This window comes from Cryptomeria japonica, chromosome 9 (assembly GCF_030272615.1).
Source record: "Cryptomeria japonica chromosome 9, Sugi_1.0, whole genome shotgun sequence".
Lineage (NCBI taxonomy): Eukaryota > Viridiplantae > Streptophyta > Pinopsida > Cupressales > Cupressaceae > Cryptomeria > Cryptomeria japonica.
The window spans coordinates 34,263,935-34,291,256 of NC_081413.1; the positions used below are offsets into that span (position 1 = coordinate 34,263,935).

The 27,322-nt window shown below is 40.4% G+C and overlaps 1 protein-coding gene across 5 annotated transcripts in view; it reads right to left on the minus strand.

Moving 5' to 3' along the window:
* Nucleotides 1–27,322, minus strand: part of LOC131045280 (trafficking protein particle complex II-specific subunit 120 homolog) — a 207,232-nt gene that overhangs the window by 61,833 nt on the left and 118,077 nt on the right. For 3 of the 5 annotated variants that reach the window (XM_057978835.2, XM_057978834.2, XM_057978837.2), the window contains exon 7: nt 22,354–22,648. In XM_057978835.2, coding sequence (XP_057834818.1) covers nt 22,354–22,648 — 295 coding nt within the window. The remainder of the gene's footprint in view (nt 1–22,353; nt 22,649–27,322) is intronic. The other 2 variants (XM_057978836.2, XM_057978838.2) reach the window with 1 other exon arrangement.

Here is a 27,322-nt window from a genome sequence, read left to right on the forward strand (position 1 = left end):
TCATGACATGGCTTAATCGCCTCTTGTGGGTTGGCTTAAATCTGGCATTTGTATCGGGTGTTGATAGTTCGAGCTTTTGGTGCAACGGCAAATGATTCCAACACATATATACATAAACATGGACAAATAAGCAAACAGAAACATAGGAAAAAGAACCGTACACTAGAATGCATGTAGACAAGATTAACCCCTTTCAGTCCAACAACTGAAGTAGATTTTGCCATAAAAACATAATTTAAGAAGCAAGCACAACTAACACCACATCTATATTCACATTCACAAGATGAAGAATATACACACAGCCACAAACAGAAAAGAACTGTGCAATAGCATACATGGTGGGTTGCAACCTGATAAAAAGTTTAAAACAGCTGCAACACCAAATAGTTGAGAAGGTATTGTGTACCCTGCAATTGAGGAGCTATTTGTGAAGATGGCCATGTTCCTCAAGGTAATGTGGAGAAATCCCTATGTAAAGATCAACTGCGAACTTGAATTGTGCATGCACAAAGTCTTTTACATTGCACAGTCTCGTCATTATCTGATTTGATTTGATTGATTTCCATAAAAAAGGAATGTTAACGTATAAGATCCATGCAATAAGAAAGGTGTTAGATAGTCATTATGGAAATAAAAGGTTCGTTTCGGTGCACACAACAGTTGAAGGAATAACAACACAGAAAAGACATGATTTTGTGAACTAAACAATCAAATCATATACAAAGCCAAAACCTAAGCAGACACATAGCTTCAATCCAAAACTTGATGATATAATCGATTTTCAATTAAGTTAATGGAATTACAAGCACACATTCAATAATAACTTTGACAGCATAAGCATAGCATCCACTATCCTTCCCTATTCTAATTTTAATCCCACAAAGTGAACTTTAAAGTATGCATGAAGGCCAATAAAAACCTGGAAAGAAAGAAACTTTAAAGTAAATTTAATCCTAAACAAATAATAAAAAACAAAACAATTGCAGTGACTTAAAAAGAGGCCCTCGTCCTCACCCGAAATATAACACAAGTAGTGGCAACCATAGTTGCAAAACTCACAAGTACTTGCAAGTCAAAAACCCTGGCAAATTACTCACCTAAAAACTCACCAGCAGTTTTTGATGATTCAACATTAAATCACTAAAAACTCACAATTTTTCATGGGACGGCCAAGATTCCACAAATTTTTGGAGAATGCTGCATTGCACAGAGGTTGAATATGAAATGGCTGAAGTTCCAATCTATTTCTTTCTGATCATAGCATACTTCCGCTTGAATAGACCTGGAAGTAAAATTTATATCATCTGGAATACTTTCCCTTGAGAGAAGTGTCCATGATCTTCAATGTGTTTTCCATTGTTGTCGGGGAAATTAGTATTTGTTAAGTTGTTTTTGAGGGGTCGGCGGTTAGCCGACGGTTGGCACCGGCAGTCGGTCGACACCCATATATATGTCTGTGTACCTATCCTCGAGATATGATATGTTGATATTATGTGATGTGATGCTGGAAATGTTATTTTGGAAATACATTGTAATGCTGTGATTAATGAATATATATATATATATATATATCTTTGAGTTCTCTACATTTTGTGCATGTGTACTATTCTGTTTTACCTACATTATGTTATGTTTTGAACACGTACCCTACGGGGCAAAACATTTGGTGCCATTGCCTGAACGAATCTTGAGAATGACTCACCCGAGGGAACAGTAGGCATATGACATGGTGAGAACCCCATAATGGGTCAACCAGTGAGCGAACCAAGTACCTGTGATGAAGAAGTATTCGAAGGTGAAAGAGCACTAACAGAAGACTGTGCCAAGATACAGAAGGCATCCATTGGCACTTATGTCTGTAGGGAAGCCGTGCGTGTAGAGGTTCCTGAGAGTGTGATTTGGGATACACTCGGGGTAAGTCCACTAGTGGATCGTCTTATGTGCCACTTGCCAAGGCTTTTAGCACCACACTTTATTGCTCTTCACAACCTATGAGAAGAGGAAAATTGCGAGGATCGCCGCCAGTAGATCTTACAATGATTTGAGGAAAGAACCAGATGGGAAGAGGAGGAGCATGACGAGAACCGTCAACGGCAACAAATCCTCACCCCGTACCAAGGGGGTATTTGATGACAGTAACCTTAAATAAAGATAGGGAGCAAGAGGGCGAGCAAGAGGCCATCCAAAGAGCATTAGGTTGGAGGAGCAAGCCGAGTGGAGATGGCGATTACGGAGAATGGCAGAAGAATCAACTGAAGGAGCCCATGGGAGGTTACCCAAAGGAAATCAGGAAGGTGTCGAAGTGGATCAGAATGTCGAAGGGGATGCCGGTGAGAGATTGGCTGAAGATGACCAAGTATCTGAGTTGATTGAAACCGCATGACACAATTTGGGACACCTAACCCTCACATTAGAAGAAATTAGGGATGGTGAAGGAGTAGAACCAGATACACCGTACCGAAGGGAGTCAAGGGGATCGGAGACTGGAAGGACACGGAGTGAGGAGCACACCGCAGACAGACGCATAGAGGATACGGGAGCGGTTGGGAGTGTCGAGAGGACACCACACCACCGTAGTCAAAACCTTATGTTCGGATTGAGTGCACCAAACTCGGGAGCCATTCCAACCAAACCAAGTACAGAGAGTGGGTCACAAGGAACCACCACGATGTCTAAAAATCATAAGTTGCCGAAGTTCACGAGGGATGGGACGGAGGACCTCGTACGGCACTATAGGACTTGTGAAACAATCTGGTTGGCTAATGGGCAGACCAACCAGGATGAGTGGGTGGTACAGTTCCCAGCAACCCTACGGGGAGTGGCGATAGACTGGTTTTCTTAAGTAGATAGAACTAAGATGGGCACATGGCCTGACCTGAAGAAAGTTTTGTTGGCATGTGCAGAGTATGTTGACATGATGATATTGTGTTGTCATTGATGTCAATATGCTGAAGAGTGAACCAGTAATATGTTGAAGAGTGAACCGGTAATATGTTGAAGAGTGAACCAGTTTATTGAAGTTAAGCAACTGGCAAAGTGAACCGGTATAATGTTATGAACTAGTATAGGTGCAAAAGGTGAAGCGGTACGTCTGTCCAAATGAACCCATATATGGAATGTTTTCTATCAAGGTTTAATATGGTATGACTATCAGTTGGTAGTCCCAGCCTCAGGGTTTCCGGTTGAAGTGTTTCGAGCTTGCGTGATTCAACCGATGGCATTGTGTGATGAGTTAGCATTGTAATGGAGATCAGATCGTGTTGCCATGCCAGCCTCGTGCGCATGAAGGGGATTGATCCTATCTACCTCGGGAATGTGCGAAGTCCCTGCAAACGGTGAAGAACGTGTGATGGGTTATCGCCTCCAAGAAGCGGTGAAGAACGAACGATGGAGAATGTCTTGAGATCTGTTCAAGACCGTTGTATTCAAATGCAAAGTGTTCAATGGTCAAGATTGAACGGACTGATTTACTCAACCTAAATGTCTAGGGTTTAGGGTTTATGCTACCGACCTATCTGTTTCCTATAAGGTCGATGTTGTTTTTCATGATTGAAGTTGTTGGCAAATGTTGTGTGTGTATCTAAGTGCAGAGATACGTGATTCTTGCCAGACCAAAATAAGAGAATTGATACCTGCAAAGTGAGTGTGCAGAAGGAAGGAACTAAGTGGATCTGCATTGGCATTGAGTGTTGTTACCAGAACATTGTAATACCTATTGATCTCTAATCACTTCAACAGTTGGAAAATCCCTTAACAGGGTATCTTTAACCAGCTTGCTGTAAATTCTTTAATAGGGTGACTCAAAGCCATTGAGTTCATAAAATCCTCTAACAAGGTAACCTTTAACAGGGTTTAACCCTTAACCGGGTATTCTACGCATCCCTTAACCGAGTGATCCTTAACAGGATCGGTTCCTAACAGAACCTGTTGTAACAGTCTTTAACCAGACTAGGCTCCTAACAGAGCAGACCTCTGAAGAGTTCAAAAACAGCTTGTGGGTACTCATCCCCACAGTGGTTTTTCCCAGTTGGGTTTCCACATGAAAAATTTGTGTGTCATGTGTGATGCCTCTTTCATGTGATGTTTTGTTATTTCCTATTTAGTGGTGATTCATGTTGTTCTAGTAAATTATTGCATCTCTAATGATAGATTATCTGTTTATGCATAAGGGTGAAGTGGAAATGAGGGAGTAAATTGTATGAAAGCTAAGTGTTGCCGGTTTATGTCTTTCACAGTCTCATTATGTTTAACCAATAGTAATCTGGTTTAGACCGGTATTAGTGTTTGTCTGTCAAGTGCACTGTTTGCAATCAAACTGGTTCAGGAAAAGTTCTTGTGCCTGTACTGATTCACCCCCCCCCCCCTCTCAGTACCGGTTTGGTACTCACTGTTCATCATTGAGTTATCAAGTTTTTCAAGCGGAGTTCAAACTGCTTCGGGTTGATAACGAAATTGTTTCAAAAATCTACAGTACAAAGCAGAATAAGCATGAGAGCGTGCGGACATACAATCGGTGGCTCAAGGAGTTGTTAGGGAAGATGGAGAATCAACCAATGGACGGGTTGAAGAGACGTTGGTTTGTGGAAGGATGGAAATCCTCCATGATAAAGAAGATGAAAGTGGCCCCCCCAACATCATATGAGGATGCTTAGAGTAGAGCAATGGATATAGAAAGTGAAGACAAGAAGTCACAAAAGAAGAAGAACCGATGTGATGATGATTCTTCATCAGCAGGAAGCAATACAGACAAGGAAGCAAGCAAGAAGGTGCAAGCTTTGCAGAAGGACATGCACCGAATGATGAAAGAGTTTAAAGCCATGAAGGGGAGTAGCAGCAAAAGTGAAGGGGAATTATGGTGTGCACACTGTAAGGAAGAAGGTCACACAAAAAGAACGTGTCCTAAAAAGGCCTTCTATGACATTTGCCAAGTATTGGGACACTCCACCAAGGAGTGCCCATACAACATGAAGACCAGAGGTGCACAAGTGCTCCTCACACAAGAGAAGCCATGGACGGTCACGGCTGTGGCCACCCCACAACAATCGGCGAACACAACAGCATCATCCAATGGCTACAAAAATGACACTACCCGTACTTCGCTGCATGTAGAGTCGGAGTAGAATGTCCTGAGGCAAGTGTTGCAAAGGAAAGTACCAATAAAGATTAAAGACCTTCTGGGGACTGTGCCACGACTGAAGGCGGCAATCACTAGTGCCATAGATGTGCCTATTCGTACGGTCGCACTCCACACAGAGATCCCTATCAGCCCTTCGGCCAACCCGATGTTACTTGCGGTGAACAATGGCAAACACCCAGCGGTAGTAGAAATGGGTATATTGGGCACAATCCTCACGGATACCATTGTAGACGGAGGATTAGGAGTGAACATGCTGCCAGAGGAGATGTGGAAGAAATTGAGGAAGTCGATGATGTGGCCATCAACATTCAATCTATTGGGAGCCAACCAACACGGCATCAAGCCTATCGCAGCCCTAATGGCACAACAGGTAACTATTGGTACACAACCTTTCATTTTGGATTTTGCAGTAATTCCGCTAAAGAAGAAAGGCTATGATATAATCCTCAGACAAGGATGGCTCATCACAACAAAGGTAAACCATAATTGGAAGCGGAATACGCTATCCATGGAGAGTGCGGGGAGGAAATTTGTTATTGACTTGTGTACACAAATGGTGAGCAAGGAGTTGGCGTCCTCCTGAGGATCCAACTCGAAGGAGGAGACTCCTGGAATGGACGAAGGCAGACAGCAGATGGAGTCGAACAATGAGGGCATTCTGGAATTGGAGGGCTGCTCAGAAGATGAGGTGGGCTTGCTGAACGAGCTCTTCCACTAGCAGATGGAGGATTATGAGCTCTTCCATCTGGAATGCAATATGCTGCAAGTAGAAGAAGAAGCAAAGGAGAAAGACATGTTTCTTCTTGAATATGGGGTGGCCCGAGTTAAGGAAGGGGTGGCCCGAGTTAATGAGACTCCGACGCACCAATTTGCCAAAGACAAACCCATACAGTACAAGGACTCTACATTGAAGGAGACAAACCTAGGAGATGAAGGAAGCTCGAAGACCATCCTCGTCGGTGACGATTGGAATCCCGTGTTGAAGGAAGTTGCCTTCAAAATTTTTATGGAGTATAAGGATGTATTTGCATGGACCTATAAGGATTTGAAAGGGGTCCCTCCAAAACTATGTGTTCACCGGATTCCACTCATACCAAGAGCCCATCCAGTGTAGAAGAGACTGTACCGTATGAATAAGAATTATGCAACAAGGGTGAATGATGAGATAGAATGAATGCTGGAAGCACGCATCATATTTCGGGTGGAGACGAGTGAGTAGGTCTCACCAATAGTGATATCATTAAAAAAGGAGGTGAATCAGATTCGCATTTGTGTGGATTTTCGGTGTTTGAACATCGTCACCATCAAGGACCCATTCCCGATACCCTTCACGTATAGCATCCTCGAGGAAGTGGCCGGACACGAAATGTACTCCTTCCTGGACGAGTTTTCTGGGTACAACCAAATTTCAATTGCAGAGGAGCACAAGCTGAAGACCACATTTGTGGTCGAGGACGGTGTATATGCCTAGAACCAGATGCCATTCAGGTTGTGCAATGCCCCGGCCACCTTCCAAAGGATAGTTTTGCATATCTTTGACAAAATGTCCATAGGGAACTTCAAGGCATTTTTAGATGATTGGTCCATCTACAGTGGACAGGACATGCACTTGATAGCCTTAAGGGAATGCATGGAATGATGTCGGAGAGCCCGACTAGCAATAAATCCAAAGAAATGTCGGTTTATGGTGCCTCAGGGGAAGCTACTCGGCCACATTGTGTGTAAGGCTGGATTGAAAACAGACCCAGATAAGGTGAGGGTAATCATTGAGACGGAACCCCCAACAGATGTGTCAGGCGTCAAGTCCTTTCTGGGGCACATAGGGTACTATCGGAAGTTCATCAAAAAATTCACTCAGATTTCATACCCTCTCGATAAACTAACACAGAAGGGAGAGTCGTACATCTAGGAGACGGCACAGGGAGAAGCATTCGAGGAAGTCAAGACGAGGTTGGTGGCTACACCCATACTGACCTACCCAAACTAGGATAGAGAACTCCACGTACATGTGGATGCCTCTAATTATGCTATTGGTCCCACACTGGCAGAGGTGGGAGGACATGGGTTAGATCACCCCATTTATCTTGCCAGTCGATCATTGTGAAAGGCAGAAAAAAATTATAGCACCACAGAGAGGGAAGATCTCGGAATGGTCTACACGGTGCAGAAGTTTCAGCACTACCTACTGGCAACTCCATTCACATTTTATGTGGATCACCAGGCACTAATGTACCTAGTGAATAAACCATTCAGGGGAGGATCAATAGGTGGGTACTCCTACTGCAGAAATTCACTTTTATCATTATTGTACGCCATGGAAAGAGTCATGTAATCACTGATCAATTGTCACAGATCAAGTCCCGAGAGCCACCAGAAGGAGTGAATGATGACTTTTCGGATGCTCATTTATTTCAGATAGTTGCACTATCGTCATGGTACAACAACATCAAGGAGAACTTGTCGACTTCACAGTTCCCGACCAACATGCTGCCAGGGGAGAGAAGAAAGTTGGTCCTGAGAAGTCGAACATTCCAGTTGATTAACAGGTTTCTCTATAAGATGGGACATGATCAAGTGTTGAGGAGATACGTGATGGAAGAACAGATCCCAGGGGTGCTAAGGGAGGCACACGAAGGACCGGCAAGCGGCCATATGGGACCGGACACCACGGCTCGAAAGGTGTTATTATCAGGGTTATGGTGGCCCACACTATACAATGATGCTCGTGAATTGGTCGTGGGATGTTATACCTGCCAGAGGGCAGGCAAACTACTCAAGAGGGACTTTATGCCCCTAAACCCCTCCCATGCACAGGAATTATTTGAGCGATGGGGATTAGATTTTATAGGGCCATTGAAGGCAAGCCGTGCGCGGAGCTGTCGGTATATCGTGGTGGTGACAGAGTATTTGACCAAGTGGGCCAAAGCACGAGCACTACCTGACAATTCAACCTTGAGCACAACAAGGTTTATATATAAGCATATCATCACCCAGTATGGCATCCCCATCCAGCTCACAAGTGATAGAGGGGGGCATTTTGTGAATCATGTGGTTATACTTTTGACAACGGAGTTCAAAATCTTTCACTCCCTATCGAGCCTTTACTACTCAAGAGCCAATGGGCAAGAAGAGGCTAAGAACAAAATACTGGTCTCCATCATATACAAGTCCTATGGTGTAGAACAAGAGGATTGGGAGGAAAAGCTTCCGTCTGTCCTGTGGGCTTACCGAACCACGTATAAGGTAACAACTAGGCAGACACCCTTTCAATTGATGTATGGTCAGGAGGCAATTGTACCCGCCGAGTTCATGGTACCAAGTTTGCATATAGCCATTGAGAACCGGTTTGGTGATATGGAAAGCTTGCGGGAAAGGTTGTATGCGTTGGGCAAGCTAGATGAGTGGAGAATGATGGCTCAATGGGCCACCAAGGCAGCCCAACAACGTCGGAAATTGTGGCATGATAAACACATTCGACGTATGAAGTTTAGCCCAAGCCAATGGGTATTAAAGTATAATGGGAGGAACGAGATAAAACCCGGTAAGTTCAAAGTGAGATGGCTGGGTCCTTACAAAATTCGGGAAGTGGGGGAAAATGGAGCTATCAGGTTATCAACTTTGGATGACCAGCCGATCCCAGAGCCAATGAACAAGTCAAAATTAATTATATATCACCAAAGACGACAACGAGGCGATCCAGTTCATCCGAAGGCGGGAACGGGCCAAACGACTTGAAGAGGTAATTTCATTGTTCTTTCTGTAAAAAAAATAATAATAAAAAAAAATTTAAAAATTAAAAAAAATAATAATAAAAAAAAAATTTTAAAATTTAAAAATTTAAAAAAATTTAAAAAAATTAAAAATTAACAAAAAATAAAAATGAAACATTTAAAAATATAAAAAATAAAAATTAAAAAAGAGAGAACTCACCGTACAGTTTTTGCCGATGGCAATAAAACCATACAACCAAGCTAGCAATTGAGTCGTACAACCACACAAGGTCAAAGTGTAAGTAGTCAAAGGGAAAATCGTACAGCGGTATGAATAACCCCACAGTACAGCAAAATTTAAAAAAATCCGTACGGTGGTTGTAGTGACCCAACAGAAGACAACGACGAAAGATAGAAAAAAGAACCCGTACGAAGCAAGAAGGCAAATCCATACGGTTGGAGGGGGAAGTCAAGATTGTACGGCACAGAAAGGAAGAGAGCCAAACGAAAATCTTACAAGGCAAAGAAAAACCGTACAGCTATACTCGTACGAACCACCAAAGTTGGTTGAAGAAAGCAATATAAGTGTGCGGCATAGAGAGACCATCGGTCGAGGACGAACAACAAAAAAAAAAGTCGTACGGAGAAGGACTAAAGACATTAGCATCCATACGATTGCAAGAGAAGGCAACGTCATACGAAGGACAAGGCAAGGAAATCGCATGGGCAAACCCGTACAAGGGAGCAATCCATACGAGAGGAATAATCACAAAGTCTAAGGAGGCAAAAGGGACCGTACAGAAAGGGAATCATACCAAGGTAGCCATGGGAAAAGAGTATGTAGTCATACAAAGGAAAAATAACGGAATTTGAAAATATTATGTATGGTCACCAGCAATTAAAGGATTAATTAATGGAGTTTGGGAGAGAAAAACAAGATTGGAGAAAACGGTTGCAACAGTTACAGCTCCCGAGGAACCAACTGTCGAAACAAGACTGGCAGAATCAAGCACTGCAGCGGCCATGGACAAAGGGAAAAGAACGTTTCCATTAGGAGTAAGGATTGCACGCAGGGCAGTTACAAGCAAGACCGCCAAGGCTGGGAAAGGGAAGAAAATGCATAACAAGGTGACAACAGACACAATTAACTTCGAGGGATTGAGCGGTACCCTGTGCAGAACGTGGTGGCTGGAGGAAGCAGACGACCACCCCATCAAAGAATCCTTTCAACGTCCATGAGGCATTGGGCAATCCTGATGCCAGTGTTCCCCATTCGAGATTTTGAGCAACCCCTGCGAACAATGATCGCTACATATGACAGGACCACTCGGGAGTCTATGTTTGATTACCAACAGTGTACAATGAGAGTGTCATTCTCGGCAGATGCATTCACTCAGGTGTTCGACATCCCTGGTGAGGACCGAAAGATTGACAAGACCACCACGAAGATGTCCGCAAAACAAAAGCAGAAACTCCTTCGATTGGTATGCTGAAGTAATTTGACATCGAAAGAATGGGAGACAGTGATTGCACCTAAGGGGCGCGGGTTGAAGAAATCGCTCATTGTGCCAAGAGATGGCAGTGTTTGTTGGACGTGATGAAGAGTCAATTGGTAGGGGCTAGCCGAGCCTCAGATACCGCAGTGCCCATGTTAGCCTTGCTGAATGGTTTACGAAATGGCACCATATATGATTGGGAGTCTGTGCTCTCGGACCAAATTCATGACTTTTTCACATGCCCTACCATGCCATTGGGCTTTTCTTGGATGTTGTGAGGACACAAGTGCCCCCAGACAGATGAGTGGCAGCCGCAGAGTTGCCTGGACCCTTCACAACCGCCCATATTTCACTGGACTCACTTAGATACTTTTGTAGGTGGCAAGGATTTTCAATCCAACAGGAAGCGAAGGCGGCAGGTGGTGGCATCTGAGAGTGAGCCAGACACAGTAGAGGAGGATGATAGCAGCAGAGAAGAGGAGTCGGAGGATACTTCTTCCAGGAGTAGTCCAAGAAGTGATACCTTCTATATGGTGAGTCGAGGGGAGGTGAGTAGTGATATAGGTGTGTTGGACAGTGCAGAGGGTATGGGTGGCGCTGAAGGCTTTACACCATCTGCCACACCCTCGAGTGGTATTAGTACGCCAAGCATTGCACCATCCAGTGGTATCAAGCCGTCGGGTGGACTTGTCGCACGTGTTGCTTTTGCTCCAACCTTGTTGCAGGTTGATGGTGGATTGACTCCACTTCCTACTTCAAGGATGACTGTTGGAGCCATACCTGTGCCAGGGTTTGGGCAGTTGCGGACACCACCCACTCAGACACCTCCTAGCACGAAGCCTCGACCCCCTTCTATTGTCGCACCTATAGCCGGGGTAGTAGTGCCAGCAGTTGAGGCGATGAGCCAACGTGCAAAAACTCAGGAGATGCCCACAGAGTTAGAGACGCCAGACACCACCACGGATGCATGGTTGGATCGCTACAAGGTGACCCCCATGGCACCCATAGGACCTCCGCCTCCTTCAACACAACAACGAGAGTTGCCAGAGATTGTGGATTTGGACGAGGGGAGTTCCCACCAGAGAGAGTCGGTGATGGATCTACCACAGGATATGGCAGTGTTGGGAGAGGAGTCTAGGGCTATTGGGGCCCATCAGTAGGAGGCATCTGCGGTTCCGAGTGAGTTGGGTGTTGTGGAGCAGTTTATGGCAGATGTGGGGGCCGGTACCCAGAGGATGGTGGCCTCAGTTCAGGACTTGGCTCTAGGAAAGACAAATGAGGCAGTAGAGCATCTGATTCTGTTTGCTACAAGACGATAAGTTGAAGAATTTGTGAGGTGTTTTGACTCCAGGGATTGGCCTACTACTGAGACGCCTACCATGTTGGAGGAATGGAGGTGTCTAGAGCCAATTGGAGAGAGCAAGACGCACGCACTTCCCAGGAGGATAGAGTAGGCCTTTCCAGACGGATATTAAGAGCTTCGACGGGCCCAGCATTCAGCAGTAGGGGCTGAGGCCGAGCGAGTGGCAGCTATTACTACTTTGAAGGAGTTAGCCACTCGGCTCTAGGTGTTAGAGGAGGAACTAGTCCAGCAGAGGACTTGGGTGATCGTCGTGGAGTAGTTGGCCCAAGCGAAGCCCGAGTTGGCCCAGGAGACAGTCGAGCGAGCAGCAATAGAGACTCGCCTTGCTTCAGTTTTGGAGGATATGGATAAAAAGCATAAGGAGGTTATGGAGGCGATATTCATGGTCAAGACCATGCGGGAACGACAGCTGTTAGCCGGAAGCCCGAGTTGGCCCAGGAGACAGTCGAGCGAGCAGCAATAGAGACTTCAATTTTGGAGGCATAAGGAGGTTATGGAGGCAATATTCATGGTCAAGACCGCGCGCGAACGACAACTGTTAGCCGAGAGGGATCTCCAACAATGGACTCAACAGGTTCACCAGTTGAGGGAGCAGTTGGCTGCATCTACCCCACCTACGCCTTCTTCATCAAGGACACTCTCTCGGCCCCCAGCTCCTTGATTTCTTTTGTATAGTTGTATTCCCCATTTTGTTGTGTGTCGTCAACAGACAACTTTCTTTTTGGGGGGGGGATGATGTTGTCGGGGAGATTAGTATTTGTTAAGTTGTTGTCGAGGGGTCGGCGATCAGCCGATGGTTGCCGATGATTGGCACCGGCAGTCAGTCGACACCCATATATATGTCTGTGTACCTATCCTCAGGATATGATATGTTGATGTTATGTGATGTGATGCTGGAAATGTTATTTTGGAGATACATTGTAATGTTGTGATATATATATATATATATATATCTGTGAGTTCTCTACATTTTGTGCATATGCGTACTATTCTGTTTTACCTGCATTTTGTTATGTTCTAAACACATACCCTACGAGGCAAAACATCCATCTCTTTTAATTGTAACTAAGACTCTTCAATAAGAGTAAAATAACTCTAGTTATCATATAGTAAGGTGGTACTTTTACAAGTATCCAATTGAAACTCTTTCATAAATCTTCAAAGCCATATTTAATTCTTCAAGAGCAACTTTTGTATTTCACCCTTTTGATTAAAAAACCATAGAAGAGAGCTTTTTGAAAACTATTACACCATCAATGTAATAGCATCTCACTATTTCTTTTGAAGACTTAGTCTTTGGTAGATTTCTTATAAATGGAATCACTAGTATGGTCAATAACACAATAATCAAATAAAGTTGATTTTTGGTGTAGGAATAATAAACACCATGATTAATTATGTATTTGTCATTTGCCAATGAGCATTTATTATTCCACATAAATCTAGAATATCGTAAATTTGACTGAAGATCATTAGTAAGGAGATTATCACATTAATTCCAATTAAAAGAATAATCATGCTACTAAACATATAGTAATGATCCATAAAAAATTTAATCAATAGGTGAGCTTCCTTTCCATGCTTGCTCCCTAGACAATTACACCCAATAAATTTAGAGGATACCTAAAGCTCAATTGAAAAGAAAATATGGTAGCCAAAAGATGCTCTCAAATTTTATGCAATTCTACTTTGCATATGGATGTGTACAAGCTTGATACTTTTTGCCCTTACCTTTTTTATTCATCTTGTCATCCTTGTGGCTTAGCAAAAAGGGAATAAATTTGTCCATTTTAATATAACAAGAAGAAGAATTCTTTGAGAAAAAAAATGACCTCCTTAGATGGTTGTGAAGACCACCTATGTATTTTAGGGTCCAAATTGTTCCATGGTATTCTATCAATTTGTTATATATAAAATGTTGTTACCTAGTTACGAGTACGAGGCCAAAAAAGATTATTTTTTAACATAAATTCTCCAAAAATATTCTCAAACGGCACTCAACCATTTACCAACTTTATATGCAAACCTCTTAGAAGATCTATGCATTGGTTCTCTAATCATTCAGGATCACCCAACTGTGTCACCAAGTGTCCCTTTTCTTCTATGAGTAATTGCAAGCCTTGAAATTAGAGGATTTTGTCAGTACAACGTCCTATGATCCATTCATTCAAAGTCCATATACAATGTTTAATGTCATATTATTATAAAAAATTTGCAGCATATTAATACTCTACTGTATTCCTCTCTTGTGTAAGTAATTTCATTACACATTATGATAGAATTGAAATCGTCCCGTTTTACAATTCCTACTTTTACAATTTACAAACAAAAAATAGTTTAATTAGTAGTAACAAAAAAATCCTATCATTCTTATCCTTGGTTAAGGAATCAAAGATTGTATCGTCCTCTACCACATGATGAGAAAATACAAAAATCCATAACCCACTCGTGTAGAAGAATTAACATGCAGAGTTTGAAAATGGAATCTTTTTTCTTGGAAATGTTGACAAAAGGAAGATGAGTATGGAGGGGTAGTATCAAATATAATTATTTGAGTTTTGTAACTTTATATTAATCAACAAGGCCTGGGTTGTCATACTTTTTATTGATGCTAGACATACATGCTTGTCATATTAATTTTGAATAGACTGTTATGTGAAAAGTTAAAGTTGAATATGATGTTTAATCTGTGCAGATTTTAATGGATTTCCTTTTGCTCTATTGTTACTAACAGTGACTTCTGCAAATGCTGACAAGATGCCTTTGCAACAATATAATAGGGATCATAATTAGTGTCGCTATGGATTCAATTCTTATTCATCGCCATATTAGATCCATGAGGACCTTTGCCAACTTTTGGTAATGTATGCTACTTTGTGAATTCCCTAGCCATTATGGAATTGCTTATTTCTCCACTTTTAGAAATTTATCAATTCTTTAATGAGGTTTTGCAGAAATCTAGTCATGGATAGATTCCAGATTGATCTAGTGGAGATTTTTTCAAGCTACTACAATAAATGAAAATATTATTAAGTTGCTGCTTTAGAAGAACTGAGTTGGTACTCAAATAGATGAATTCTGATTCTGAAAAATTGGTGCTTTAATAAGGAATTTAGTGATCTCTTGGGGTTGATGCCCTAAAAGATTGTAAACTCTTTAAATGTGAGGTTGGATTAAGACGGGAAATCCTAGCAGCATTTCTCAACGTGGTTTTTTCCCATCCCAGGTTTCCACGTAAATCTTGTGCATTGTTTTCTTGTGTCATTGCATCTCTTTTGGTTTCAGTTTCAAGTACTTTCAGTTTTCAGATTGAAGTTTCACAAATTTCATTCAAAGTTAAAATTGATTAAAGATCAAAAGTTTATATCTACTACTGATTCACCCTGCCCCCTCTCGGTAGTAGAATTATGTTCTACACATAAATCACAATTAAACTCAAAAAATCTAGCAGAAATCAAAGGAAATCAGTCAATATCGGCAGTCAAAAAAATTATAGGGAGAAAATCATGTTTATTGCAGGGAAAAAATAGGGAATTCACCAATTCACAATTTTTCACGATTTTCCCGGTTTTTTACCAATTTATGCTTCTTTGGTCCTGTTGTGACGTATTCACACATCGCCCCATTGCAAATGGGGACTCCTACTTTTTTTGCTTTCTGGGATTTGTTTCTAGGTCTTTTAGGGTTTTGTTTATTAGCCTTTGCATACTGAGTGTTGCCAAAGGGATCACCAAGATAGCAAGCTTTGTTTTAGCTAAAGGTGAGTCAGTGGATGCTCCGGGTTAGGGTCATCTTTGAAAGTCTTCCTTAGGACAAAGTTTTGCTCTTGTTGCTAATTGTGTCTTGTTTCAGTTTGAGGAGGTCAATGAAGCTTGGTGAGTGAATATCCTCTTTGAAGGTCTGAGTTAGGTCAAGTTGGTGAGTGATGAAGTCTGGAATGTCATCCTGATCTTCAAATGTATTGAAATTTGGCTAAGTCTGGAATGTCATCTTGATCCTAAAATTTGACGAATCCTCCAAAGACTAGATTTTGCATTATAACTCCTGGAGGTCCGAAACCACTCTCAAACATCCTGACAGTATATATGGAATATAACTTAAAGTATAAGAAAGAAGAAAGATATAAGGAAATCTCACTTATACTTAAATGTTATATTGCATATATGAATCCTGACGGAGAGACCAAAATGTCAAATTTCGCTCTTGACCCTTCCAAAGGGTCCAAAGCGAATTTCAATTTCGCTCCTGACCCTTCCAAAGGGTCCAGAGCAAAATTCTCCATACGATATTCTACTTTGACCCAAACTTAGAACTAACTCATTCCCAGGCATTATTGAGGGCAAAACACTTGTTTGGATGAAGAAATGTGAGAAATGAAGTCAAGATTTGAGCCTAAATGTGAATTTCGCTCCTAACCCTTCCAAAGGGTCCAGAGCGAAATTCTCCTTAGACACTATTGTCTCCCTTGTTTGGGCTAACATCCTTGTTCCTTGGACATGGTTGGGGTACATTGATATGTTCTTGCCTCAGGAAATGATTGAAAGCATTGAGGAATGAAGATTTTGACGTAAGGCATGGATTTCGCTCCTGACCCTTCCAAAGGGTCCAGAGCGAAATTCACATTTCCTCTATTTTTCTCTTTAACTTGACCAAGTTTGGAACTTCTAAGGCATGGTTTGGAAGACTCGGATGCATATTTGCCTTGGGGATGAGGTTTGAGGCGATGAAATGATGGAAATCAACCTGGAAGAAGAATTTCGCTCCTAACCCTTCCAAAGGGTCCAGAGTGAAATCCTCCATTTGACCTTCTTTTTTGCCTTAGGCCCTAGGTTAGCCTTGTTTGTAGCTAGTTTGATGGTGGATTGCCTTGATTATGATGAAAGGACCTTGAAAAATATCAAGTTTGAGAGAGAATTGGATAAATGAAATGGAAAATCAACCAGGAATGAGGATTTCGCTCCTGACCCTTCCAACGGGTCCAGAGCGAAAATCCCCATAACTCTCATTTTCTTCCTAGTTTTGGCCAAGTGTTGGTTTCTAAGGCATGTGGGAAGGTGAATTGGTATGCTCTTGCCTTGGGAGGTGATTGAAGGCATTAAAAGATGAAGAATTTGCCTAAAGGATGAATTTCACTCCTGACCCTTCCAAAGGGTCCAGAGCGAAATCCTTTATAAACCTCATTTGCTCCCTTGCTTAGGCTACAAACCTTATTCCTTAGGTGGAGAGTGATGTGTTTTTGCCTTCCAGAGAAGATTGGAGTTGAAGAGATGAAGAGTCAAGCCTAGAGTAGGAATTTCGCTCCTAACCCTTCCAAAGGGTCCAGAGCGAAATTCCACAAAACCACTCTTTTCTCCCACTTTTGTGCCAAGTCAAGTGTGGGTCAGGGTGAGATAGGATTGGATACGTCCTTAGGAATGACTTTGAGTTGCTAGTGATCAATAAAATTGAAGGAATTGAGCAAAAACTAGGATTTCGCTCCTAACCCTTCCAAAGGGTCCAGAGCGAAATTCCTAAAATCACCTATTTCCCTTGCAAATCAAGTCAAACTTTTGGTTTTTATGGCTTAGGGAAGAATGGAGCAACGTTTCCTTGACCTTTGAGGTGAGTTGAAGTGAGAAACATGATAGAATTTGTCCTAAAATGCAAATTTCACTCTGGCAAATTTCGCTCCTGACCCTTCCAAAGAGTCCAGAGCGAAATTCCTAAAATCCACCTTTTCCTTTCATTTTTGTGTCAAGCTAAGTGTGGATCAAGGTAGATTGAGCTTGGCAGGACCCCTAGGCATGCCTTGGAATGGATTGTGGCTACCAATGATGAATATTTTAGGCTAGGACAAGAAATTCGCTCTTGACCCTTCCAAAGGGTCCAGGGCGAAATCCTAAATAGGTCCTGTCCGTGGCCATGTTTTTTAGCGAAATTCTCCTTTCTAGCCATTTTGGGGGTCAAGCAAGTGTTGTCAAGTTGAGAGATGAATCCAAAGGGAGAGTCGAGGGGGGGAACAAAGTGAGAAGAAAAGAGCTAACCAAGAGAAAACAAGCAAGGAATGAATTTCGCTCCTGACCCTTCCAAAGGGTCCAGAGCGAAATTCTTCAAACCACCTATTTTCTCCTTGTGTGAAGCCAAAACATTGATTCCTATGGCATGTTTGAAGGTGGAGTGAGGTATTCTTGCCTTGTAAGGTGAGTTGAAGTGAAGGAAGTAAAGAAATAAGTCTAAAACTTGAATTTCTCTCCTGACCCTTCCAAAGGGTCCAGAGCGAAATTCTCAATTTCACCTAATTTGCTCATGATGAAGGTCAAGAGATGGATTCCCGAGCCTTGGTGGAGAGAAGACTAGTGTATACTTGCCTTAGAAGATATTTTGGAGTGGAGAAGTGATAGAACTTGAGCCTAAACAAGAAATTTGCTCCTGACCCTTCCAAAGGGTCCAGAGCGAAATTCCTAAGTGGTCTAATATTTTGCCTGGGTCCTTGAGCGAAACCTATTCCTTGGTAATTTTGGAGGTGAATGACTTGATCTTGGTGAAGTAATGTTGAAAATGAGGTCTGATTGAGCAACTGTGTCAAAATTCGCTCCGGACCCTTCCAAAGGGTCCAGAGTGAAATTTTTATAGGGCCTGTCCCTGGGGAGAATCTTGAGTAAACTTCATTTTAATGTCTTTTTGTTGATGATTTAAGGTAGGAGATGTTATGTTAGAATGAATTCATTATGTGTCCTTAATCATGTTTTGGTTGGTTTTGCAGATGGAAGAAGACCAAGGCAAGGACGACCTCTTCCAGTCCATCATCATCAAGGACGTTCCACATGCACAAAGGGAGGACTCAAGGTGCTTTGAAGCATTGGAAGACTAGGGGTGTTCAAGGAGTTCAAGTTAGCCTCAAGACCTCATTATACCACAAGATGACAAAGAAAGGCTTTGCTAACACTTCAGGGTGAGATATGCTACTGGAGAAGGAAGACTTGACAATAAAGAAGCCTGGTCAAGCAAAAGGAAGTACATCATTCATCATATCAAAGACAGAGGAGGATCAACCAAGTCACAAGCATTAGGCAAGGTGGCATCCCAGTCATCATTCCTCTGGTCGGATTGGTCCACCTCAGCATGTCCAGATTCAATGTACCTGACTCATTGGGGACGGCACAAACTTCGAGGCACCTACCCTTGCTTCCTATTGGTCCTCGCTCTTGGAATGTAATTTTCTCATTGGCTAGAGGAAGTTTGTTGTAACAAACCCTAATTAGGGTTTTTATCTTGTAATCCTAGCCATTGGTTCTAAGTCAATCAGAGTTGTTTGTTTGTAAAGGGCTCCCTATATAAAGCCTTGGCTCCGTTAATGGATAATAGTTAGCTAATAGTGAATAGTCAGAGAGTAGGAAATAGTTAGAGTAGAATAGAAAGAGAAGGCAAAGATTGTTGCCAAGATATTGTTGCAAAAGACTTGTAAACTTCATTGAAGAAATGGTGAATTCTATGGGTCGATTCAACAATTTGCATGGTCTCTATACCTCTCAAGTTTGATTTCACTTATTAGGTGAATGGAAGAAATTTGTATGATCAACGGTGAAATTCGTATATCCATACTACTAGCGGTTTGTTGATTGCAGACTTTCCTTGCGTAGTCAGCTAGATTCATTCAGCTTAAGCTTAACTTCAATTATCGCTTCTTCATTGATATGCATCAACCTGACGGTGTCCATGCTTGTAGCGGTGATCTAAATATCATAAAGCTTTCCTCAAAAGATCGCACTAATCTTGTGGAGATGATCCTAGGATGTCAAAGCAAGACTTAGTTAGAATTTCATCAAAGGTCATTCATTGCTCTTACATTCTTAGCGTTAGAAATAGATCTCGTTCCAACCCTTATCCTTTTTTCCTTTTTCAAAATCAAGGGCCAATGAAATTCCACGTTCCAGTAATATCCAAAGCAAATCAGATGTTGAAGTTGTCGAAAGTGAGTCCCCTTGTGATTCCAGCAAAATCACATCGTACCGCAAAGAGCTTACCCACACGTAGAAAACCTACATATTAGAACCTTGGAGTTACTCCGACTGATCCTTCGGCGAGATCTTCAGCAGTTGGGAAACTTTATTCAAGAGAGGATAAGGTACCTTTAGGTATTTTATTTTGTGTTTGGTCGTGTACAAAAGACACATCAACAGGTCCAAACTCACAATGGGCTACATATATTAAGGCATGGATAGGTTGAAGGAAATCATTATATCCATTTATGCTAGAATTGAGAATATCATCCCATATGGGGCATCATTCATCAATGATGGCACCTTCAACTTCACAAGCCCTTGCATGCAACTACCTGTTTCTTCAATCCAACATTCCAATTCCACCCATATTTCAAGGCCAATGAGGAAGTCCTTAGTGGACTCTTCACAATCATAGAGCAAATGGCACCTAATCCTCAAATTGGAGTGCAAATAATCAATCACTAAAATTGAGGTCTTCAAACTTGCACACAAGGAGACCTATTTTCAGGAGAGATATGCAAGACAATTTAGATGACATTTGCAAGCTAATAAAAATCTTTAAGGGCATAGTTTAAGTTTAAAAATTAAAACTTTTCTCTTCTTTAATGTTAATATTGAAATTCATAGTTAGCCTATGAGATTGGTTTTTTATTCTTCTCATTTGGTATTTTATTCTTCTCATTTCAGATGCGTGCTAGGAAAGGTTTGATTCTATGGTGTCAAATCTTCAAAAAATTGCAATTCATGTCTTGAGCCAACCATGCAACACTTCAAGATGTGAGCACAATTGGAGTATATTTGAGCACATGCACTCCAATAAATGCAATTGGTTGTCAATGCAAAGGTTGAATGATCTTGGTTATGTTCATTATAAGCTTCACGTCCATCACAAAAAAATCTTGGATGTTGACTTATCTCCCATCACTCTAGAGGAGGTTAATCAACACTACAGTGAGATTGGATTGTTGAGGATGAGGATCATGTCTTCAATGATGAGTAACTTGCATGGATTGATCAGGTGGGTCGAGAGGCAAAGACGGCACCCAAGATAGAGGAGGATAGACCATCAGCAAACCCCTTGGATACCATTCTCACTAAGACATAAGCAGATATCATGGCTACATCATCATCAAAGATGTATCCTAGACGCTAGCGAAAGACTTTTGTGAGGTTGGGATGAGTGATACAAGTTCCTCTAAGCCACAAACTTACAGTGAATTTCTTAATCCATGATTTTTGTATACATTGGATATATTTATAATTTATATATTTAACAATGTTGTTTCCTTTAAGTGATATCTACTTTTATGCTCGTGAATAATCTATGCTTGTGTATGTGATCAAAGTAGCTTCTACTTGATTAGTTTATTGTGTCTTCAAGGTTTATTTATTAAAGGGTGCACTAAACAAATTTTAAATCCTTAAAAATCTCTATATTTCATGGTTTTTCAATTTTTCCTGTCTTGGCTGAGTCTAGGTATTGAATCCAAGTCCACATCAAAAATCAGCTTGTTGAGTCCAAGGTGAGTCCAAGTCTTCTAACATTGGTTTGAATCCAAGTGGACTCAATAATAGTGCCAACCCAATACCATTGCACTATGCCATGAACGGAAAGAATGTTATGCACTGTTATTTACCATGGGATCTAGTAAATAGATGCTTTTTATGAATGTTAGTTTCTTGTATTTACATGCTTTGTTGATAATCTTTAAAAATCATATATCCGCTTACTTCATAAAATTGATTACTTGCCTTATCATTTTTCCATCTCTAAAAGATTGGAGAACTTGCATTTTCAATGGTATTTCTTTTCCATAAACCTCATACCTCATAATAAATTTCATGCAGCTTAGAAATTACTAGACTAATAATAAAATACATTACAGCTCATTATTCATCAGCCAAAGCTACAAAAAAAATCTCACCCTTTACAAAACTACAAAACATTCACAAAAATCGTTGTGAATCGGAAAACTTATTAAGTCGATGAATGGAATGAACCTAAGCAGCCAATCAATAAGGCTTCCATTAAGGAGCCCAAAATTCAAAATCTCAAATGGCTGGATAATATGGAATCCAAATGTCTGAATGTAAAAGCTAGATAACATACTACCTCCAATTATTGGTGTGGCATACCTGAAAAAAAATGCTTGGGAGCAAATATTGACTGAATTGGACAGAATGGATACATCTTGGGCATGGCATCTAAGCCAAAGGTTTCGGGGTTCATCACAAAGGGGCAATTTACCAACCAAAATATTAGTAGTCCATTGTGAAATGAGAATGAATATGAAAATACATAAGAAACACATATCCTTCAATAAGAACTATGCTGTGTGGATAGAATGGAATGTTACTTTTGTCACATTAATGCTCAGCATGTTAAAAACAAATGCTGAATAAACTCACTCTATTGACATCCAGTTTTAAATAAGAGACAGTTTATCTACAATGAAAGGCCAAGATAGAATCATCTGCAACATTGGCATAGTTTTGACTATTTTATGGATCATACATCAGTTTAGATTTTGATGATATTGTCAAAAGCAAATATAATAAAATTGAAGCAAATCAACATGCCTAATTTAGCTATTTAAATTTTAGACAGCCATTTGGAAGCATTAAATGCAACCAAAAGATTCAAAATAAACAAAAAGGAACTCACATTTGATAAACAGCAAGGCTTTTTGTGTTTTGCTTTGCTTTGAATACGATAAGACTTGGATGTCATCGACAAGACTTGCAAGGCACTGATTGCAGCCCAACAATTGTCCTGCTGCAAATACAATTGAGCTACTTGCCTAGAAAAGAAAGCAGCTTTTCGCTCATAACCAAGAGCTCCAAATAAACGAGCAATTTCTACATTCAACACCAAGCGATCACTAGCATCAATAAGAGCCTTTGCACCATCAGCAGCACCCATCAACAATTCTACAACCTCCTTAGCAAGCTCCCTTCTGCTAAATTCAAGCCAATGAATTCACTTTCAGTCAAATTTTGCAAATATTCTATAAACAGAAATTGACCAAGATGCTTCAAAAAGAGAATGTCCACCACCTGCTTACCATCATCATATCACAAAACTGTAAAAGCATTTACCAAAATTTTAGCCCAAATTTATAAAAGTTAGCTCATATATTATAAGATAAAGTTATCAACTGAGAACATTGAATAGAGAGCAATATACATGTCATCTGTGAAATACATAGATTTCGAGAAAAAGTTACAAGTATTCACATGGCTAAAATTTAAAAATATTAATATCACAAGGAACTTTTAAAACTTCTCCATAAGAAGACCAAAGATTACAAATGCCACACACTAAATCCCAAGAACCAAGTATTCAATGCTTATTAAGATAATAATATAGTGGTTTCAAAGATACAAAAAAGGAAAATTACAAAATCAGACTCAAAGAAGGCTAAACCTTACTTAAAAGAACGATATGATTTATAGGTAAAATGGTAAGAAATTAAGTCCAAGAAACCTCCACATTACTTCACCAAATTGAATTTCAAGTGAAGCTACCACCAAGTCAAAGTGGATGAGGATGTAAGGTGAATAGCCCTGAAGACAAAGCAAGGTTTATATGAATGGTCAGTGCTTCCTTCTACGTTCATGAGGCTGGTGAATGACGTGTTAAAGTCATTTTAGATTATTTTTGTGTTAAGGCCATTCTCAATTGGTAAATGAACTTCCAGTGTGACTCAGACCAATTTTTGTAGGCTTAAATTGGATGTAGAAGTTCATAGCTTCATTCTCCTAATACAGATACAATGCATGTCATTAATGAATGGGAAAACTCATTTTCTTAGGTTAGGGGTCAGCAATTCTTGCACCCATATTGGCTTTGCCTAACTTTCAGCAATCTTTTGAGGCAGAGACAGTTCCAACACTACGCACTAGAAAAACTCCTACATATTAGAAAACTGTGATGTTATCATTCTTAAAATTTGTGTGGGGCAGTTATTCAATTAACCTTATAATGACAATTGTATGTAATTTTCAAAAACAAATATCTGGAAAAAACTGTGTTATATTCACTTCCCTTTACTGACATATGTACATGTTCAAACATTCAAGAAATTTAAACACTATTTGTGATATTTGCACCTCTACACATTCACAACTCTACAGAGTCACATTCACAGCATAATCACATTGGTGTCAACTTTGCAACATCAAGAGGCTTATTCATATCTCTTGTGAATTACTTCACTCATATATTTACATCTCCAACATTTTTTCATGACCTTGGACTATTCACTATGTATGTATAGCATTGTGAACCAAATGGCCAACACATCAGGCTCGGCCAGCAATATTACATCATAAGACATGGCAAACATCTCAATCATCATCAACTACTTCATCTTCTTCATTCAGCAATGACCAAGAAAGAAGATCAAACAGTTGAAACATGAATAGCTCCTATGAACATCTCTTCTTGGAAACCTATTGTAATCATAAATTACTTCTTGATCTCCTCATTGAAGCAAGGTTAGTCAAAACAGAACAAGTGAGATCATAGCATTGGCATAACTATGAAGATGAACCATACATCTCCCTCATGAGTATGCCACGTATAGAATGAACATATTAATTTAGTTTTTTGATATTGTTATGTTACCTTTCCTATATGTAAACAGTTATACATCTCCCTAGAGAGTATGCCATGATAAAAACGAACTTTAGCAAACATATCAAAGACTTAATTTTATTCTTTCAAAGCAAAGAGTTATACAAAAAGATGACTTGTTATGTATAACAAGCTTGATCCTAAAGCCCTCAAAGTTCTATTCACTAGGAAACAACCCCACAAATTTCTATTATATGTGGGTGTTGTTACAACCTAACAACAACATAACTAATATAAGTTTCAATAATATTTAATATGCTCAATAAATTTCTTTTACTATGCTCCCCCTAAATAAAATTTCTTTACCATTGTAATGTCACAAATTGCATACCTTGCAATTTCACATTACATAAACCTCCCTCTAGCCCAAGAAAAGCAGTTGAACAATAATTTTATTTAAAATCCTTCTTTCTGACAAGATTAGACCATTCCCCAATTTCTGAGTCCAATTCTTCTTGGACAAAAGCGCTATGCATAAACGTCCGCATGGCACGCTAATGTCCCGTGAAAATGCGAGATTCAACTAACCATTGGAACATTACATTTCCTAGATTTTGCCATTGTAACACTCCTGTCAGCCAGGTCAAGTACCACAGGTGAATCCAGACCTTCTAATTTGGCTCTAAAGCTTTCACTTAAAAACAAGAAGGTTTCCCTCTCTCACTCTCTCTCAATTTTTCATTTATTTATGCATGCATACACAAAATAGTTTTCTTTGAAGCCTTTGAGATAATATTTGTGATGGATTTGAAGCTTCGAAGCACATACTCTTCTATCATGGCGTTAACGTGACAATAATCCCATCCTTGGCTGGATTGTCCTTCCTCTGCTGTAGTAGATTGGTAACACTATCATTGATATGTTGTCTCAGAAATTTTCAGATTGTTGTAGAGGTATTTTCAGATTGTTGTAGAGGTTAACAGCCATATATTTCTCATGATTGCACAACTAGAAATGACTCCTAGTGAGAGAATGACTGCCTAGGATGGTTATGCAACTAGTTCATTAGCCATTACATTCATTTAGACATTAAAACATAAACCTTCATCTCGCTGTCATTACATCAAACACTTGCCATGAAATCTTCAGACATACATACTATTGGAATGCAACCTGGTTTCTCCTTATTTCAAAGATAATGATCAAATAGCATCATACAATATCTCCACTAATAACCAAGCACTTAGCATACATTATTAAGTAAGTCTGAAGACAATGGACAGCCATGAACATTACAAATCATCTGAAAGTACATAAGTGATGCCAAGAACCTGATTTTGGAATCGCCTAGCTTAGTGTTTGAAGAAGCAAGCAATATCATGCAATTTGATGCCTTCAAGCTGCCAAATCAACCTTACTCCAAAAATCGCCCCTGCTGCAATATGGGTGGTCTGATAATAATTGATGAGCAGCAGCTAGCACACAATCTCTTCACCAAAATTAATCGCCTTATCTCCTTGAATGAAACGCTGTTCTTTTGGGTGCAATTTGGTGCCAAAATAGTAATCAATGAGCAATCTTGTTGGGAAATGCAGTCTGATACATTTTGTTTCAGACTTGTCTTATCGCTGAAATCACCTTCAAAGCTCCTTCAAATACCTCCAAAGGTATCGCCTTTCTCCTCTAATACTATCGCTGCCTCCCTTTCTGTGATTCGATGCTTGAATGATGAAGAAAGAACAAAATCGAGGGTATGAGGGTGAAACCTGATTTTTTGTTTCAGACCTGTAATTTTATCAGCTTCACCAAATTAGCTCCTCCAATGATCTTAGATGAAGATTGTCTGCCCTCCTAAAAGAGATCAATGGTATTAGGACCTCCAATATGCTATTCTGAAATTACCATAAACTCCCTCCACCATGACAATGAAGCAATACTTTAGTAAGCTCAATATGGAAGACCGAATTGTCTCCCACTCTCAGCTGCAACCCCTCGGAAGATCTTTCACTCCCTCAATTATGCTATCGATGGAATTTTTCGTTCCCAAAGACGATGATCTGCAAAAACCCTTGGCTCCACAAGTCTACACAAGAAAAGATATCCAAAACAACTGATGAACAACATTGAACCAACCTCCTCTATTTTTTTTTTTTCACATCCAATAAATTGATTCCTTCTAGAAGATTCTCTTCTTATCCCTTTTGTTACACTTTATTATTTTATTACACATATTAGTTTAATTGCACTTTTAAAATATTATTACATTATAATTAAAGTGCACACGTCTCACAATACGTGCAATCTCCTTATTTCGCCATAAAATCAAGTAGACACAAAATGTGAAGTCGTAAATCACTACAAGTCGACCCCCTAATCAATCTCCTTGGCCTACGAGGGTCAAGCGATAGGTCAATCCCGTGAATATTTGCGAACTAATGAGAAGGGGGCATTACAATCCACCCTCCCTGAAATTGCTTGCCCTCAAGCAATCTCAATGATGGATGCTGCAAAATATCCTCTCTCTCCCAAGTAGCATCCTCAACCGACAAATCTTTCCACTTCACCAAATATTCCCTGATGACTATGTTCCTCAATCTGCGCTCCCTGGAATCAATGATGGCTTCAGGTACTAATATCAATTTCCCCTCTTCATCAAGAGGAGGTAGCACTATGGAAGGTGCAACATGATGCCCTATTGCCTTTTTAAGGCGTGATACATGAAAAGCATTATGTACCTTTGCATCTGTGGTAGCTCAAGCTCATAGGCGACCTCTCCAACTCTCTTGACAATCCTGAATGGCCCATAATAGTGCGGCTTGAGCTTCTCCGAACCACTCTTCTTAAGTGTGGATTGCCTGTATGGCAACAGCCTCAAATACACCATGTCACCTACATCAAACGATCGCTCAACTCGTTTCTGGTCTGCATACTATTTTTGCTGATTTTGTGCCTTTTGTATGTTCTCCTTCAATGATCACACAATGTCATGACTCTCCTGGAGAAGATCCCTAGCACTCGGCACTCTACTATCACTCAACAAAAGATCCAAGAAGTT